This window comes from Dysidea avara, chromosome 2 (genome assembly GCF_963678975.1).
Source record: "Dysidea avara chromosome 2, odDysAvar1.4, whole genome shotgun sequence".
Lineage (NCBI taxonomy): Eukaryota > Metazoa > Porifera > Demospongiae > Dictyoceratida > Dysideidae > Dysidea > Dysidea avara.
Genome location: NC_089273.1, coordinates 38,348,163 through 38,367,767, shown reverse-complemented (window position 1 = coordinate 38,367,767; position 19,605 = coordinate 38,348,163). Strand labels below are relative to the sequence as shown.

Below are 19,605 nucleotides of genomic sequence, written 5' to 3'. Positions count from 1 at the left end.
GAACCACTGGGTTCTTGACGTCTAACTATTATGTAGATGAACTCTATACAGGATTCTCTCTACAGGGTGACTTGACTCTAGCTGAACTCTCTGCAGGGTTATCTGTTTGTAGTTGAATTCTCTACAGGGTGATTTGTTTGCAGCTGATGAACTCTTTACAAGGTAACTTCTTGTAGCTGATCTGTCTACAGGGTGACTTGTTTCTAGCTGGTCTCTCTACAGGGCTATTTGTTTGTAGCTGAATTCTCTACAGGGTGATGTGTTTGCAGCTGAACTCTCTACATGGTGGTTGCTTTGTAGCTGAACTCTCTAAAAAGTGATTTCTTCTAGCTGAACTCTCTACAGGGTAATCTTTTCTTAGCTGAACTCTCTGCAGGATGATTTGCTTGCAGCTGAACTCTCTACATGATGATTTCTTTGTAGCTGAACTCTCTACAGGGTGATTTGCTTGTAGCTGAAATCCCTACAAGGTAACTTCTTCTAGCTGATCTTTCTACAGGGCGATTTGTTTGTAGCTGAGTTCTCTACAGGGTGTTTGTTTGCAGCTGAATTCTCTACGTGGTGGTTACTTTATAGCTGAACTCTCTACAAGGTAACTTCTTCTAGCTGATCTCTCTACAGGGTGATTTGTTTGTAACTGAACTCTCTAAAGGTGATTTGTTTGTAGCTGAACTCTCTACAAGGTGATACTTCTAGGTGATCTCTCTACAGGATGACTTGTTTCTAACTGATCTCTCAACAGGGTGATCTGTTCATAGCTGAACTTTCTACTGGGTGATTTGTTTGTAGCTGAACTCTCTACATGGTGGTTTCTTTGTAGCTGAACTCTCTACAAGGTAATTTCTTCTAGCTGAACTCTCTGCAGGGTGACTTGTTTCTAGCTGATCTCTCTGCAGGGTGATCTGTTCATAGCTGAACTTTCTACAGGGTGATTTGTTTGCAGCTGAACTCTCTACATGGTAGTTTCTTTGTAGCTGAACTCTCTACAATGTGACTTCTTCTAGCTGAACTTTCTACAGGGTGACTAGTTTCTAGCTGATCTCTCTACAGGGTGACTTGTTTGTAGCTGAATTCTCTACAGGGTGATTTATTTGCAGCTGAACTCTCTACATTGTGGTTTCTTTGTAACTGAACTCTCTACAGTGTGATTTGTTTGTAGCTGAACTCTCTACAGGGTGATCTGTTCGTAGTTGAACTCCCTACAAGGTAACTTTTTCTAGCTGATCTTTCTACAGGGCGATTTGTTTGTAGCTGAGTTCTCTACAGGGTGTTTGTTTGCAGCTGAATTCTCTACGTGGTGGTTACTTTATAGCTGAACTCTCTACAAGGTAACTTCTTCTAGCTGATCTCTCTACAGGGTGATTTGTTTGTAACTGAACTCTCTAAAGGTGATTTGTTTGTAGCTGAACTCTCTACAAGGTGATACTTCTAGGTGATCTCTCTACAGGATGACTTGTTTCTAACTGATCTCTCAACAGGGTGATCTGTTCATAGCTGAACTTTCTACTGGGTGATTTGTTTGTAGCTGAACTCTCTACATGGTGGTTTCTTTGTAGCTGAACTCTCTACAAGGTAATTTCTTCTAGCTGAACTCTCTGCAGGGTGACTTGTTTCTAGCTGATCTCTCTGCAGGGTGATCTGTTCATAGCTGAACTTTCTACAGGGTGATTTGTTTGCAGCTGAACTCTCTACATGGTAGTTTCTTTGTAGCTGAACTCTCTACAATGTGACTTCTTCTAGCTGAACTTTCTACAGGGTGACTAGTTTCTAGCTGATCTCTCTACAGGGTGACTTGTTTGTAGCTGAATTCTCTACAGGGTGATTTATTTGCAGCTGAACTCTCTACATTGTGGTTTCTTTGTAACTGAACTCTCTACAGTGTGATTTGTTTGTAGCTGAACTCTCTACAGGGTGATCTGTTCGTAGTTGAACTCCCTACAAGGTAACTTTTTCTAGCTGATCTTTCTACAGGGCGATTTGTTTGTAGCTGAGTTCTCTACAGGGTGATTTGTTTGCAGCTGAACTCTCTACATGGTAGTTTCTTTGTAGCTGAACTCTCTACAATTAGGGATGCGGCGATTATGCCGGCATAATTTCGGGCATAATAGGTATGTGTGAGAATCAGGAATTATGCTAGCATTTTGAGGTGATTATAAAGCTTTAACAGTAGGAAAATCTGCAGATTGCACAATTCCGTTTAAAAAGATCGAGATACTCTAATAGAGCAGTCAGAAACTCTAATAGAACAGTCACTGAAGATTATTTACTCTAATAAGGCAGTCACATTGAAATGAGATACTCTAATACAGCAACCAGCTAAAGAATTCAAGACTATTGGAAGCTTAAACATCAATGAAAATGGTCTGATACAGCAATAAACTGGCATTATTTGCCAAATATAGTGGCATAATTTTGGGAATAATGGGCAATTCTCAAAAGCATAATAGGTGATTTTTTGAACACTGCTCAAAAGCATAATGCTCAATTTTTGGAGCATAATAGCCTCATGCCTATCTACAATGTGACTTCTTCTAGCTGAACTCTCTACAGGGTGACTTGTTTCTAGCTGAACTCTCTACAGGGGATTTGTTTGCAGCTGAACTCTCTACAAGGTAGCTTCTTCTACCTGATCTTTCTACAGGGTGATTTATTTGTAGCTGAATTCTCTACAGGGTGACTTGTTTCTAGCTGATCTCTGTACAGGTTGACTTGTTCCTTCTGAACTCTCTACAGGTGATTTGTTTGCAGCTGAACTCTCTTATATGGTGGTTTCTTTGTAGCTGAACTCTCTACAAGGTTAATTGATCTCTCTACAACATGACTTGTTTCTAACTGAACTCTCTACAGTGTGATCTGTTCATAGCGGAACTTTCTACTGAGTGATTTGTTTGTAGTTGAACACTTTGCATGATTGTTTCTTTGTAACTGAACTCTCTACAAGGTAACTTCTTCTAGCTGATCTCTCTACAGGGCAATTTGTTTGAGCTGAACTCTCTACATGATGGTTTCTTTGTAGCTGAACTCTCTATTAGGTACCTTCTTCTGGCTGATCTGACTACAGGGTGACTTGTTTGTAACTGAATTCCCTACAGAATAATTTGCAATGTAATATAATTGAGTAAATTATAAATGCAGCTGAATGCTTTATTAGGCTGACTGTTCTATTAGAATATCTCGATCTCGCATTTGCTACACGTAGTTGCCTTTCGAATCATAACTCAGTGGTTTGTAATCCAATTCTTCTGTACTACTGCAAGGACTTTCTATGATGAATATTCCAGCTACATACTGATTTTCAGCTCATTGCTCTAAGCGTTTTGCCAGATAGACACGAAAACTAATAGTTTTTTATTCATAAAAATCGATCGCGTAATTTTGACAGAGGTCGGGTTTTGTGTCATATCTCCGTGGTCTTTATCCCGATTCCTTTCAAACCACAAAAAGGCACTCCTACGATGGTTGCTCCATCTACATAGCAATTTTCAACTGATTCCTCAAAGGAGTTTACCCTGTAGGTGTGACTGACCTTCGACCTTATTTTACGCAAATAATCGGTCATAACTCCGTGAATGTTCATCGGATTCCTACCAAAGTTCGTACACAGATCCGCCTTAATGAGCCCTTTAAGTGTGCCAAATTTTAGCCCGATCCGAGCACGCATTCGTGTTTTATGGCGGATTTTGCGAAGTGTGCGAAATGAAGAAGTAGAAGAAGAAAAAAAACCAAGAAATTAAAACGAAATTTTGTTCGCTCGTATCTCGAAAATGGCTAGAACGATTTTCTTCAAATTTGGTGTGTACACTTCCCTTACTGGCCAGCACCTCTCTAACAAATTTATTTCCAATCGGGTAAGGGATCACAGAGCTACATAGGTGTGAAAATTGCGTTTTATTTCTTCCTGTTAATATACTCATGGGTGGCACGCCGGCTTCTTGAGCCGCACGACACACTTAACTACCTTGTGTCTTGATAAAGCAGCATAAAAGTTTATGGGGTGGTTAGGATTTGCTATTGTAAAGTTGAAGTTTTTAAAAATATTTCAGAAGTTTATGGTAAGGAGAACCAGTGAATGATCTTTTATTATTATTATTATTAAATGAAATTACAGAAACATGTAATAACATGAAGTGGTACAAAAAGTTCTGTTCCAACTCGAGGTGTTACTCACACCCCGAGAGTTGAAGAATCTTGTGTAAAGTGGTTTCTGTTCCTAGTAAAGCAGTCTTTGAAAAAGGTAGACATTGAGTGTTTTAATATCTAGAATTTCCAAAAAGTTCTTAAGTCTTTTAGTAATGGAGCCAAGTGTTTCAATTACTACTGGAACTACCACTGTCTTCTTTCTACACAGTCTTTCCAACTCAATCGTTAAATCTTGATACTTGGAAAGCTTTTCCTCCTCCTCAGCTGATATTATTATTATACATCATCATGATAACTTGCATGAGTTAAGTTATCGTCTACTTAATCCGAAAGATTAGGATCGGTGTTCAGTCACAAAATGATGCAAGATATGAGAGTAGCTCAGCAGTATACTCTTTTGTAGCTTGGGGATGAGGTTAACATAATAAATACCCAACTGCTGCAGTGCACTCTTCAAGCTTGTAGGGATAGAACCAAGTGAGCCAAGTATTATAGGGACTATAGATTCTGAAGCTGTCATTGACCACATCTTCTCTGTATCAATCTTCAGATCAGCATACCGCTGATATTTCTCATTGACCTTTTGAGACATGCAACTGTCTCCTGGGATGGCAATGTCATAGAGAAAAGCATGTTTCTTTGTAAAGTCACTAAATATTATATTATCTGGTCTGTTGTGGGGAAAATGTCTATCTGTATGAAAAGTAAAGTCCCATAGACATTTTCATATTGTCATTCTGTATTACAGGCTGTGGGAAATGATCCCACCACTTGGTAGCACACTCAAATCCACCTCTCTTGGCTAACTCCCAGAGGATTATATTAGCAACTACATCATGGCACTTCTTACATCTTTGAGCAATTATGCTACAGCTAGTCAATAAAATTAATGATCAACAGTCTCATCATGTGACCCACACAATTGACAATTAGTAGAACCAGGTTGATGGAAATTCTAAACTTAATTGCATTAGTTCTAGTGGCTTGATCCTGGAAAGCAATCAGAAATCCTTCAATTTCCTTTTTAAAATTGCTGATAGACAGCCAGCTCCACTGAAACTTGTAATCTACAGTGTCTGATGTATCTCTAAGGAATTGGCCATGTAGTGGTTTAGATTTCCACATTGCAACATTTTCTTGCATTTGTCATTTCTTGTAGTCAGAGGGAGACTCATCACAGTCAAAATTACTGCAGGTATACACTTTCTGAAGTCAAGGCTCAGTACTTAATTCCAGGTACCTCCCAAGAGCAAACAGCAGCATTTGAAGAAGATCCAAATCTTTAATGACTTTGTTTTGATAATCTTCAGAAGGCAGCATTGTAAGGAACTGATGCTTTAATGAGATCTATTAATTTTTCTTGTGTAACTTATATATTTTTAACTGTTATACAATTTGTGTCTGTACAAATGTACCGGTGTAATTATTAAATGAAAACAAAGTAGTTTAGTAGTAGTTGTAGTAGTAGTAGTAGTAGTAGTAGTAGTAGTAGTAGTAGTAGTAGTAGTAGTAGTAGTAGTAGTAGTAGTAGTAGTAGTATATCGTCATAACTTAGTAGCTGGAGTGGTGCATTGGCATTTGATGAGGCTGCATGGATTTTTACCTGGTTCCTCGTGTTGGTTCACTCATAGACCCCCTGCTGTGGTTGAATCATCGGCAGTGAAGATCCTGTGGGATTTTAGCTTACAGTCTGCCAGTAGGCCCCGGCCGATTATGCCGGCATAATTTAAAGCATAATAGGCAGGCAAAAGCATCGAGCATAATGCTGGAATAATAGGCAAAATACACAAGCATATTGTTGTTTAATTTTACCAAACCTAGGCCATTCCATCATTCTTTGAGTTCCAGCTCGAGTTCCTGCAAACAACGATCTCTCGAACACTCTTCTAGAAGATCCAGCCATTAAGTAGCGCCTTAATACTAATAACTATAATTATTACAGAGTGGCGCTATAAATAAAGTGCCATGGCAGCTGGTGAAGGTGTACTAGCACAACTCAGTGAAGCGTCGTCTGCATCGAGTGATGAACAGGACAGTGATGTCGATGATCATGATACAGTTAGTTTAATATCTTCTACCTCGGGGACGTCTAAGACAACATCGCTAAGTGAATGTCATGGGGAAAGTAGGAGTACCTCTGCTACTGATAACGCTTTAAAGAGAGCTCCATCATCTCTTCTCTCAGTATTACAGCAAGCTAAAACATCAGATTTAAGTCGAAAAAGAGCAATTCGCAATAATCCACCTAAGGGAAAGAAAAGAAAAGTATCTACTGGCACTGGTTCATCTGCATCAACTTCAATGAAATCAGTGACCCCAAGAGATAGGTGCAATCGATTCCCGAAAGAGTACTTGACTGTGTCTGGTGGAAAGCTCTTTTGTGGATGTTGTAGAGAGGAGGTGTCAATGAAGCTTAGCAGTATAAAGCATCACATTGATTCCAATAAGCACAAAGTGAACAAGGAGAAAGAAGCCAAGAGAGTATGCGGTGACAAAACTTTAGCCCAGCAGTTGCAAGCATATGAAAGTGAAACTCATCCTAGAGGTGAAACTCTATCTGAATCGCACAAACTGTACAGAATAAAAGTAGTGACAGCTTTTTTGAAATCAGGAATACCACTTCAAAAGGTTGGCGGACTGAAAGAAGTTTTGGAGATTGGTGGATACAGGCTGACAGATGAAAGAGGTATGCGTGACCTAATACCATTTGTTCGTACTAATGAAGGGAATAAGATCAAGGAAGAGCTTTCAGGGAAATTTGTTTCCATAATTTTTGATGGCACTACCAGGCTTGGGGAGGCTTTTGCTATTGTACTACGGTTTATTTTAGCAGACAAAATTGTGCAAAGGTTGGTAAAGCTACAAATACTTGCAAAGCCAATGAATGGTGAGGAACTAGCTCGTGAGGTTATTAGTATTTTACAAGTTACGTATGGAGTAAAGTCAGATCAGCTCTTGGCATGCATGCATGACCGCGCATCTGTTAATGGTGCAGCCATGAGAACAATAAACGTAGTCTTTCCCTCACTTGTTGATATAGGATGCTACTCTCATACCATTGATTTGGCAGGAGATAAGTTTGATGTTCCAGTACTTGATGAATTTTTTCGACTGTGGGTCAGTTTGTTTGCTCACAGTTCACGGGCAAAAGTTGACTGGCGGACAACAACTGGGATTTCAATTAAGTCTCATAGTTGCACAAGGTGGTGGAGCAAATGGGAAGTGCTGCACCAAGTTTTCAAATATTTCGGTGATATTGTCTCATTTTTACGAAATACAGAAGCATCACCTGCAACTACAGTCAAATTACTGCAGTTGTTTTCTGACAGGCAAAAGCATGAGTATCTGCAGCTTGAACTAGCAGTAGTTATTGATGCAGGTGAACCATTTGTCAAGGCTACGTATAGCCTAGAGGGAGACGGGGCTTTGGCATTCAAATGCTATGAAATATATACCAAACTGCTTAGTGCTATAGAATTACAGCACTATCCCAATCTCTCTGCTGTGGCAAAAAGGTTGACAGGCAGTGTGCATTCCTTGCTTGACAGGTTTATGAAGTATGGGAAAGATAGGGTTACACCTGTTGTGAAGTATTTTAAATCTAAATTTTCAAATGAACTGTCTAAGAGTCTATCAATTTTTAAAGCTGCACGAGTCTTTGCTCCATCAAAAGTGAAAGAAGTGGCACCAGATGTTAGCATTGTTAATTCATTATCAGAAATAACCTTTTTGAACAACAAAACAACATTAGACAATCTCAAGTCTGAACTCCCGCAGTACATTGCGGTATCTGCAGATACATCGCCAGAAGTAGATGTCATGTCCTGGTGGGCTGAACATTCACAGGAGTTACCGCACTGGTCATCCGCTGCAATGATGGTTGCTCTTATACAGCCTTCATCAGGTGCTGTTGAAAGAGTATTCTCAATTTTAACAAACACTTTCAATGCACAGCAAGAGAGTTCCCTTCAAGATTATATTGAAGCATCCCTCATGCTGCAATATAACTATTAGTGACACTATCAGTGCATGTAAAAAACAATCAGTAATTATACTAAAACAATATACATGAATGTTATGTACTGTACTTGTAATGTAGCATAATAAGAAATGATGAGCATAATTTTGAGCATAATGGGCTATACTTTTGAGCAGTGCTCAAAAGCATAATGGGCAAATTTTTGAGCATAATAGGCCGGGGCCTATCTGCCAGTCACCACCTGAGTAATCGTCCAGATATTGTTTTATTTGACTATAACCTTAAGAAGATCTACTTCATTGAAGTTTCTTGTCCAGCTGATGTAAATGTGCCCTCTAAGGAGCAAGAAAAGTTACAGAAGTATCAATCATTGGCACATGATTATCACATGATGTACAGAATGCCGGTGATAATTATCCCTGTGGTGGTTGGATGTACAGGTGTTGTATCTTCTAACTGTATTACTCACCTTCGTCGTATCCCAGACTTTTCTAACAGTTTATTTTGTACCATTCAAAAGGCAGCCGTAATTGGAACTGTTCATGTCTTACGGTGTACAAATGTGATTTAATGAACATTATCTTATGTACTTGTACATGATTCTGTTCTTTCTCTGTACAATTGTGTGTACATGTAATTCTTTTAATGAAAAGTAGTAGTAGTAGTAGTAGTAGTAGTAGTTGTGTGTACATGTAATTCTTTTAATGAAAAGTAGTAGTAGTAGTAGTAGTAGTAGTAGTAGTAGTAGTAGTAGTAGTAGTCACGTGACTGAGATTGGTGTGATTTTTTGGCTTGGCTTCTACTTTGTGAATTTTGCTTTCTATCTCGTTGATTTTGGATGATTCCAACTTATATGTTACCACTCATCGGTCTTTTGATCGTAGGCCTTTGTTACAACGGTTTCTCGACTTTCTCTCCAATTAATGCCCGCCTAGATTGTGAACCAGCCTATCGTCCGATGTCAGGAACTAACGACGACGCTGTTTCTGTACCCCATTCTAGCGGGAGCTTGTCTGCTGAACTGCCGAGCGATGCTCGTTCTGTTACAAAACCAGTTCGCGTGAGGCGCCCCTGGTCCCGTCTGGAGAATGTCGAGCTGATGTGGTGCTACTACGAGGCAAGAGCTGATGGAAGAGGCTATCAGAAGAGACTGAAGACATTATGGGATAACCGTAACCCGGATAAATCATTTCGCACTGAAAACAATTTAGCTTGTCAAGCTCGTGCGATTATTAACTCGAAGCTGCTATCTGATCATGAGTTACAGGATATACAGCAGCGCCAAAGAGCAGATGATGAACAATTACCAAATGAAAGTAAACTTGAAACATCCCCGGAGGGCTCATTGCAAATGAGAAATATTTGTTAGATGCTCTTAAGGGATATAAGATGTCTTCAAGGTCGAATTTAACACATCTGATGTATATGGATGACATTAAACTATTTGCACAGAATGATAAGTGTTTACAGCCGCTTATAGACATTGTCAGAAAGTTTTCTGATGACATTCAAATGCAGTTTGGATTCCAAAAATATGCCAAGATGTCTGCAACCAGAGGGAAAATTGGTCTGACTGGGCCTTTACCAACTCTAGACAATGTGATTAATGAACTCGATTATGGCCAAACCTATCGATACCTGGGGTTTCCTGAGGCTGGCGGTATTGATCATGCTGCTAGCAAGTCAATTATAACTACTGAACTTCACAGACGATTGAAACTGGTATGGGGATCTTTGCTTTGTGGGCCACTTAAAGTGCGTGCTACCAACAGCTTTTGCATTCCGTTGCTCTCTTACGGATTCAATACTTGGCTGACCAGAAGGTCACAGCAAGTAGCTTTGGACGGTACTTTTTCTGACTCGATAGCTGTTCACTCAGGAGTCCCTCAAGGGACGGTTCTCGGCCCTTTGATGTTTCTTCTATACATTAATGATATAACAGAACATGTAAATTCGCCACTACGGTTATTTGCTGATGACTGTTTACTTTACAGAATTATCACCACCAAGGAGGATGCCATTCAACTTCAGCATGATCTTGATCAACTACACGAATGGGCAACTAAGTGGCAATTAAGATTCAATGTAACCAAATGTACTATTATGCGGTTTACCAGATCATTATCACCAATCATTTTCAACTACAAGCTAAACAATCACAACTTGGGTACATCAAACCAACACTCCTACCTTGGTGTTATATTGGATAACAAACTATCATGGTCTCCACATATTAGTAATATAGCTGCTAAGGCCAATAGAACATTAAACTTCTTGAAACGCAATCTGAGTTGCTGCTCGTCTAACATCAAAGCAACAGCCTACCTTACGATAGTACGACCGTCAATGGAATACGCTGCAGTCATCTGGGACCCATACCACCATAACAATATTCAACAGCTAGAGAAAGTACAGCGTAGGGCAGCTAGATGGGTCCTAAATGATTTCAATCGATTCAGTTCAGTCACAGCTATGTTACAGCATCTTTCTTGGCCAAGCCTTCAGCTGAGACGTAAAATATCCAGATTACAAGCACTTTTTAAAATTATACATCAAGATTATTCACTGTCAATTCCTCCTCATTTTATTTCAATGACAAGATCCACCAGACTATATCACCCACATCGTTTTATTCTACCAAATTCATCTACCTACTCATACCAACAGAGCTTTTTCTCCAGATCAATTAAGGATTGGAACAACTTACCATCTTCCATCATTGAGAGCAACAATATTGACTCTTTTTCAGCGGAACTGCAAACATTGTATGGAACCCAATAACTGTAATCTTTTTTTAACTACGTAGCTAAATTCATTTAATGATTGCTTTTTTTTTTCCTGAGCATATCAGCTGTGCTGTCTGCTCAGTAACAATAATAATAATAATAATTTGGCATTGTTGACTGGACCAAAACGGAGATTGCCCAGTTCGATATCACTGTCCGTAAGGTATTTACTGCTGCCAATAGCCATCATCCACGTGCGGCTGTTGAAAGGTTGTACTTGACTCGTAGAATGGGGGGAAGAGGTTTAGTGAACATTGAACAACTTTATCAACGACGTTTGGTTTTATTGGCCCACCATCTGCGGGCATCGAGGGATGATCTTGTACAGGCCTGCTGTGAGCTGATGTTGCAGAGTCCCTCACGTAGGTCTGTATTTTCTATGGCTGATGATGTTGCTTCTTCACTAGCTTTATGTGATGTGTTGAATTTTAGCTCGGACCAGTTAAGGACCGCTGTGGTAACTTCTCAGAGGAAGAAACTTTTGAACACATTGTATGCCAAACTATTGCATGGTAAATTCTTTACATGGGTACATTCATCCGTTATTAACACTGCACGTAGTTTTCGATGGTTGCAGTGTTCGATGCATGGCGAGTCCGAGAGCAGCATATTTGCTATCCAAGATCAGGTCTTATGTACAAGATCTTATCAGGCCAAAATAATGAAAATACCTGTCCAATCCATCTTGTGTCGTTTGTGTCAGGAGCATGAAGAGTCAATTCAACAACTGTTATCTGGCTGCCCTGCACTTGCATCAACAAGCTATCTTCGTCGACATGACATGGTGGGCCGGGTTCTCCATTGGCATCTGAGTAAGTGTTTCAAATTACCATTATCTGCTAAGCACTGGTATGACCATCAGCCCTTGCCGGTGGTTGAGAATGATTCTGCAAAGGTCCTATGTGACTTTAGTTTACAAACTGATGTTCATGTTCCTTCGAATCGACCTGACCTTGTACTGTTCCTGAAACATGAACATAGAATAATGTTTTTTGAAGTATCTTGTCCTGCGGACGTTAATGTACCTAATAAGGAGCAGGAGAAACTAACCAAATACCAACCACTTATCCGGGAGTTTTCTGAGTGTCATGGTCAGCCTGTTAGCATCATACCTGTTGTTTTTGGTCATTCAGGTGTGGTGTCAGTTAATCAACAGGATTACTTGAAGTAAATCCCAAATTACAATGAGAACTTGTTTAATAGCCTCCAGAAAGCTGCTATCTTGGGGACCGTAAACATCTTAACATCTTTGAACATTGGCTGTACTTAGGCTTATGCTTGTATTGTCATTGTATTTCTGTACATACTGTACATGTGTGTCAATTCATTTGAATGAAAAGTAGTAGTAGAGTAGGAGTCACGTGATCAAGTCGTGAGGCGTGACACAACGCTGCTGGTCAGCCTTCCCCCAAGCTCCTTTTGGGTGTGTTTAGCCGTTCCTGTTAAACTATGAAACTTCGTAGCTCAAGAACTGTCCGGTCACCGAGTGCAAGTAGTGAACTTACACCTGTAGTCCAAATTAATGCCCACCTGGATACTGAAGTCTCCCATCGCTGTGCGTCCGTGGAAGCCAGCGACGAGTCCTCTGCAAGTTTTCCTGGTGAGCGCGTCGATGCTGGGTTGTCGGGAGCTGAATGCCTACCGTCAGACACAACTCATGGTCGTCGCAAGTGGTCCTATGCTGAGAACATCGAACTGATGCACTGCTTCTATCTCGCCAAGCGTGATGGAGTAGGTTACCGGAATCGACTGAAGGCTATTTGGGATACTAGAAATTCATCTAAAGCGTCGATAAGTGTGAATACTCCTTGCTGTCACGCTAGAAACATTCAATCGTCTCACATGCTCTCTGAACATGAGTTATCTAATATCGCAACTTCTTGTACCAGATCGTCAGTGGATATCACACATGTGGTGGCTTTCCAGTAGGGCTGGGCGGTTTCTCGGTATTATAGTAATACCGCGGTATTGCAATGAAACGATATCTGTATCGCGTAGATTTCGGTGAAACGATAATATCACGATATCGATATTATTACGATTTTTAGTGTTTGTGACAGCTTTTTAAGCCCTTAAGGTTGTTATAATGCACACGTGATACTACTGCAAACAAGGACCTAGTACTAGCTAGTCAATTTTTTTTACAAAGATCGAGATACTCTAATAGAACAGTCAGCTAGGATCGAGATACCCTAATAAAGCAGTCAGCTACTCTAATATAGCAGTCATCTTTAATAACCGCGATAAATAGTAATATCGTGATATATTTCTGCACGATATATCATGAAGCAAAACTCCAATACCGCCCAGCCCTACTTTCCAGCCAATTAAGCCTGATGTAGTGGATCCTAAGCCAGCTGTCTATTCTGAATCAAGTTTACCAGATTCTCCTGAGAAGGTCTATCCTGAATCAAGTTTACCGGATTCCCCTGAGAAGGTTAATTGTCCAAAGTCTGAGGATATATCTGTTGTGTGTGTGGTGCATTTTCCTGAGGCACAATGTTTGGAACACAAGTTTTTTGAGGCTTCTTCCCAGGGGTTACTAGCCCCTAGTCTCCCTAGAATTACCATCAACAAACCAGTTTTGGATCTTATCACCAGTGTAAATGACTCTCTTGAAAAAGTTTTGGAATATTTTGATCCATCATTGCAACAGTGTGTGCATCTTCTATATGCTGCTGCTGCCACTGTGAATACGCTGTTATCGGGATCCCCAGCTCGACGATCACACAATTCATGGAAGTCACGTTTGGAGAACACTATATCAATTTTAAGAGGAGATTTGTCTCGTTTGGTGGCTGGAGGTTTCCCTCCTAGTGGTAGTAAGAAATTTATGCATAAGTTAAGACAATTACATTCTAAACATTGTATAACGTCATTGTCAGATTTTTCTGTAGTAATTGAAACTCTTAAACAGAAAATTTCAGGTTATGCAGCCAGGTTAAGGAAGTATAAGTCAAGATTATTGAGACAATGGCAAAACAAATTGTTTCGCCAGAATGAAAAGAGATTTTATTCTGAGTTGTTGAAGGGTACGGATGAAGTTCACCCATCCCCTGATTTGGCTGCCTTGGAATCTTTCTGGAAAAACATTTTTGAGAATCCAGCAAAAGCAAACTTGGATACCTCTTGGCTCAGTGACCTTGAGGGCAAGATTGCAGATAGGTCATTTATTGTGGAGCAGTCTGTCATTGATGAGGCTTGTTTTAATGGTTGTGTGTCTAGGTTACGCAACTGGGATGCTCCAGGTCCTGATGGCGTTCAGGGCTTTTGGATTAAACGATTCACGGCTTTGAGGTCAGTGATTGTCTCCCATTTTAACAACATGTTGAATTGAAGGATGGGTCTCTTATACCATCATGGTTTCCGAAGGGCAAAACTATTTTAATTCCCAAAGCTTCTGATACAGAAAAGCCAAAGAATTTTCGGCCAATAACCTGTCTGAACATTTTGTACAAGCTGTGGACAGGATGTATTAGTGAAGTAGTGCTAAGGCACTGTGTTGTTAATAATGTTTTACATCCAGCACAGAAGGGGTGTGCTAGAGGAGAGCTTGGATGCACAGATCATTTGTTGTTGAATAGTCATATTTGGAAGCAGGTCAAGTCTAAGAATCGATCACTTTCTGTTGCATGGCTTGACTATAAAAAGGCCTATGATTCTGTACCCCATAACTGGATTGTTTGTTGTTTAAAATTATTTCGATTTGACACCACCATAGTACAGTGTATTGAACAATTGCTCTCACTATGGAGTACTACTTTGTACCTTCGGATGCCTACTTGTGACCCAGTGATGCTGGCAGCAGTCTCTATTAAGCGCGGTATTTCCCAGGGAGACACACTTAGTCCTCTACTATTTTGCATTACTCTTACACCATTGAGTATGCTGTTGGATTCCTTGAGTGGGTATCACGCCACCACTACGAGAAGAGTAAATCATTTGTTGTATATGGATGACATTAAATTGTTAGCAAAATCGGATATCCAGCTTGAAAGGCTACTTCACACTGTTTATATGTTTTCCAATGATGTTTGTTTCACCTTTGGGCTTGAAAAGTGTGCAAAGTCCTCTGTAGTGAGGGGAAAGGTGGTTTCATCTGATGATGTTCCCCTATCAGACGCTTGCTCTATACGTGTATTTTGTGTTGGTGAGTCATACAAGTACCTGGGTTTTTATGAATCTGATGGACTAGATTGTGTCAAGAGTAAGGAGATGCTTACTGATTTATATAACCATCGATTGAAGCTAGTATGGAGCTCATTGCTCAGTGGACCTCGTAAGACAAGAGCTACAAACTCATTTTGTGTCCCACTCTTGTCCTTTGGCTTTGGAATTGTTCCCTGGACTAAGAAAGAGATCCAGCAATTTGATGTTAGCACAAGGAGGATCCTATCAGCCACTAGCAATCATCATCCTCGTAGTGCTATTGAGCATATTTATTTGCCACGCTCTGCTGGAGGTGTTGGGTTGGTGAACATTGAGAACTTGTATAACAGAAAGTTAGTCTCACTTGCTCATCATCTCTCTGTTTTTTCTGACTCTCTAGTCTTATTGTGCTGTGAGATTGACAGTGATTTGCCAAGGCGGAGTTCTGTGTTGTTCAGGGCCAGGGAATACTGTGCATCTCTATCTGTTACATCAGACTTTCAAAACATCTTGTTCTATTCACTGAAGTCTTTGATTCGTGACTGTCAGTTTAGCCGGCTAATGTCCTCTATCATCGACAAACCTCTTCATGGTCAGTATTATGCACTTTTAAACAAGAATTCAATTGACAAGACTAGAAGTGTGTGCTGGCTGAAAAGCCATGTTCACTCAGAGTCGGAATCTACAATACTTGCCATTCAGAATCAGGCCATCACCACCAGAGTTCTTCAGGTTAAGATTATGAAGATGAGCATTCCTTCTATAATGTGTAGATTGTGTGGAGAGCATGAAGAATCTGTTGTTCATTTGTTGGCAGCTTGTCCATCATTGGCTGCCACTGCTTATTTATATCGTCATAACTTAGTAGCTGGAGTGGTGCATTAGCATTTGATGAGGCTGCATGGATTTTTACCTGGTTCCTCGTGTTGGTTCACTCATAGACCCCCTGCTGTGGTTGAATCATTGGCAGTGAAGATCCTGTGGGATTTTAGCTTACAGTCTGCCAGTCACCACCTGAGTAATCGTCCAGATATTGTTTTATTTGACTATGACCTTAAGAAGATCTACTTCATTGAAGTTTCTTGTCCAGCTGATGTAAATGTGCCCTCTAAGGAGCAAGAAAAGTTACAGAAGTATCAATCATTGGCACATTATTATCACATGATGTACAGAATGCCGGTGATAATTATCCCTGTGGTGGTTGGATGTACAGGTGTTGTATCTTCTAACTGTATTACTCACCTTCGTCGTATCCCAGACTTTTCTAACAATTTATTTTGTACCATTCAAAAGGCAGCCGTAATTGGAACTGTTCATGTCTTACGGTGTACAGATGTGATTTAATGAACATTATCTTATGTACTTGTACATGATTCTGTACTTTCTCTGTACAATTGTGTGTACATGTAATTCTTTTAATGAAAAGTAGTAGTAGTAGTAGTAGTAGTAGTAGTAGTAGTAGTAGTAGTAGTAGTAGTAGTAGTAGTAGTAGTAGTAGTAGTAGTAGTAGTAGTAGTAGTAGTAGTAGTAGTAGTAGTAGTAGTAGTAGTAGTAGTAGTATTAGTAGTAGTAGTAGATGGGGACCTAGCTCAAGCTACAGCTGATGAATTGAAAAACTTAGTTTGTGATCGCCAGAGGTTGTGTCACTGGGATATTCTGCAGGTCAAACCACTGCATGGTAAGTTTGTTAACTGGTGTTGCTCCAACCCAATAGATGTATCAAGGAGCTTTCGCTGGCTTGGCGAGTTTTTGCATGGTGAATCAGAAAGCACTATTTTTGCCATCCAGGACCAGGTTATAAGGACTAGAGTGTATGAGGCAAAAATAATGCATGTCTCTATACCAACTCTAATGTGTCGTTTGTGTGGTAGTCACGAGGAGACCATTCAGCACTTAATGGCAGGATGCCCGATGCTGGCACCAACAAGCTATCTCCATCGTCACAACTTGGTGGCCCGTGTGATTCACTGGCATTTATGTCGTACTTTTGGCATTCGTACATCTGCCAACAGTTGGTATTCTCATCAGCCACTGCCTGTGGTAGAGAATGCCACAATCAAGATATTGTGGGACTTTGGAATGACCACCGTGTCCCAGGTTGTGAGCAATCGCCCAGATATTGTTTTTATGAAGGAGGCTCCGGAGAAGATTTTGCTTGTGGAAGTGTCATGTCCGGCTGACATTAATGTTCTTGACAAAGAGAATGAGAAGGTAACCAAGTACCAGCGGTTAGCAGGGGAGATGTCAAGGACTTATTGTCAGCCGGTAGTGGTTGTTCCAGTTGTTTTTGGAGCCTCTGGAATAGTTTCAAAGAATCAGAAGAGCCATCTGAAGAAGATTCCAGCCTATAATGAAGTAGTTTTTGCCACCTTGCAGAAGGCAGCCATTCTTGGAACAGTTGACGTTCTTAGGAATGTTAATTTGTGTATGATGTAGCTTAGGCTTTGGCTTGTTACATCATTACTATTGTCTGTACAATTTGTTGTACATGTAGAATTTCATTAAATCCGTAGTAGTAGTAGTAGTAGTAGTAGTAGTAGTAGTAGTAGTAGTAGTAGTAGTAGTAGTAGTAGTAGTAGTAGTAGTAGTAGTAGTAGTAGTAGTAGTAGTAGTAGTAGTAGTAGTAGTAGTGCTATTGAGCGTATTTATTTGCCTCGCTCTGCTGGCGGTGTTGGGTTGGTGAGCATTGAGAACTTGTATAACAGAAAGTTAGTCTCACTTGCTCATCATCTCTCTGTTTCTTCTGACCCTCTGGTCTTATTGTGCTGTGAGATTGACAGTGATTTGCCAAGGCAGAGTTCTGTGTTGTTCAGGGCCAGGGAATACTGTGCATCTCTATCTGTTACATCAGACTTCCAAAACATCTTGTTCTCTTCACTGAAGTCTTTGATTCGTGACTGTCAGTTTAGCCGGCTAATGTCCTCTATCATCAACAAACCTCTTCATGGTCAGTATTATGCACTTTTAAACAAGAATTCAATTGACAAGACTAGAAGTGTGTGCTGGCTGAAAAGCCATGTTCACTCAGAGTCGGAGTCTACAATACTTGCCATTCAGAATCAGGCCATCACCACCAGAGTTCTTCAGGTTAAGATTATGAAGATGAGCATTCCTTCTATAATGTGTAGATTGTGTGGAGAGCATGAAGAATCTGTTGTTCATTTGTTGGCAGCTTGTCCATCATTGGCTGCCACTGCTTATTTATATCGTCATAACTTAGTAGCTGGAGTGGTGCATTGGCATTTGATGAGGCTGCATGGATTTTTAACTGGTTCCTCGTGTTGGTTCACTCATAGACCCCTTGCTGTGGTTGAATCATCGGCAGTGAAGATCCTGTGGGATTTTAGCTTACAGTCTGCCAGTCACCACCTGAGTAATCGTCCAGATATTGTTTTATTTGACTATAACCTTAAGAAGATCTACTTCATTGAAGTTTCTTGTCCAGCTGATGTAAATGTGCCCTCTAAGGAGCAAGAAAAGTTACAGAAGTATCAATCATTGGCACATGATTATCACATGATGTACAGAATGCCGGTGATAATTATCCCTGTGGTGGTTGGATGTACAGGTGTTGTATCTTCTAACTGTATTACTCACCTTCGTCGTATCCCAGACTTTTCTAACAATTTATTTTGTACCATTCAAAAGGCAGCCGTAATTCGAACTGTTCATGTCTTACGGTGTACAAATGTGATTTAATGAACATTATCTTATGTACTTGTACATGATTCTGTTCTTTCTCTGTACAATTGTGTGTACATGTAATTCTTCTAATGAAAAGTAGTAGTAGTAGTAGTAGTAGTAGTAAGATATCATGCGTTTGTTTGTTTGTTGGGAGAGATGCTCCAAGGAACTGAGGGAGAGATTCTCCAAGGAATTTGTTGTTGATGATACTGAACCTGTTAATACTTTTCAGTTGTTTGTGGATATCCTCAGAAGATTGCAAAATTGGGCTTCCCCTGGCCTAGATGGAATACAAGGTTATTTGTGGAAGAAAATGATTTCTACTCATAAATTGTTATGTTCACACTTTTGTCAACTCCTTACTGGTGACGTAACTGTACAATTGTGGTTCCCACATGGCAGGACGCTCCTTTTGCCCAAGTGCAAAGATTTGTCTGCTCCCAGAATTACCATCCTATTTCCTGCTTAAATATTGTTTATAAATTATGGACTGGTTGTTTATCGTCTCTGATGTTTGACCATTGTGAAAAATATCAACTGATCCATCCAGCTCTAAAGGGGTGCTCCAGAAGCCAGTATGGCTGTGTTGATCATCTTTTGTTGACAGATAGTGTGTGGCACCAGGTACACAGTAAGTATCGTTCTTTGTCTGTGGCATGGCTAGATTACCGTAAGGCTTATGACTCAGTGCCTCACAACTGGCTTCTGGAGTGTCTAAGCCTTTTTCATTTTCCATCTTTGTTGACAACATGTATAGAACATCTAATGCCATTGTGGGGAACCTCCTTTGTTTGCCTGATAAAGCATCCTTGAAATTATCTGATGTCTCGGTGAAGTGTGGAATCTACCAGGGAGACACACTGAGTT

The 19,605-nt window shown here is 40.2% G+C and overlaps 2 protein-coding genes across 2 annotated transcripts; both read left to right on the top strand.

Moving 5' to 3' along the window:
* Window positions 1-8,309: 8,309 nt before the first annotated feature.
* On the top strand, window positions 8,310-8,690 carry LOC136248072 (uncharacterized). The gene has a single exon (XM_066039886.1). It carries the CDS (start codon window positions 8,310-8,312, stop codon window positions 8,688-8,690), a length of 381 nt encoding a protein of 126 aa, XP_065895958.1.
* A 3,664-nt stretch (window positions 8,691-12,354) lies between these two features.
* Window positions 12,355-15,939, top strand: LOC136248070 (uncharacterized). The gene is made up of 3 exons (XM_066039884.1): window positions 12,355-12,702; window positions 13,229-14,202; window positions 14,490-15,939. The coding sequence occupies exons 1-3, from the start codon at window positions 12,355-12,357 to the stop codon at window positions 15,937-15,939; spliced, it is 2,772 nt and encodes a 923-aa protein (XP_065895956.1).
* Window positions 15,940-19,605: the final 3,666 nt, after the last annotated feature.

What these genes read in the sequence shown, in the direction of transcription:
- LOC136248072 (XM_066039886.1), top strand. Translation starts at nt 8,310, where the DNA reads ATGGGCAAATTTTTGAGCATAATAGGCCGGGGCCTATCTGCCAGTCAC.
- LOC136248070 (XM_066039884.1), top strand. Translation starts at nt 12,355, where the DNA reads ATGAAACTTCGTAGCTCAAGAACTGTCCGGTCACCGAGTGCAAGTAGT. An exon ending in CATCTAAAGCGTCGATAAGT is followed by an intron (nt 12,703 to 13,228) that starts GTGAATACTCCT and finishes CCTACTTTCCAG; the next exon opens with CCAATTAAGCCTGATGTAGT. An exon ending in AAACGATTCACGGCTTTGAG is followed by an intron (nt 14,203 to 14,489) that starts GTCAGTGATTGT and finishes GTTGTTGAATAG; the next exon opens with TCATATTTGGAAGCAGGTCA.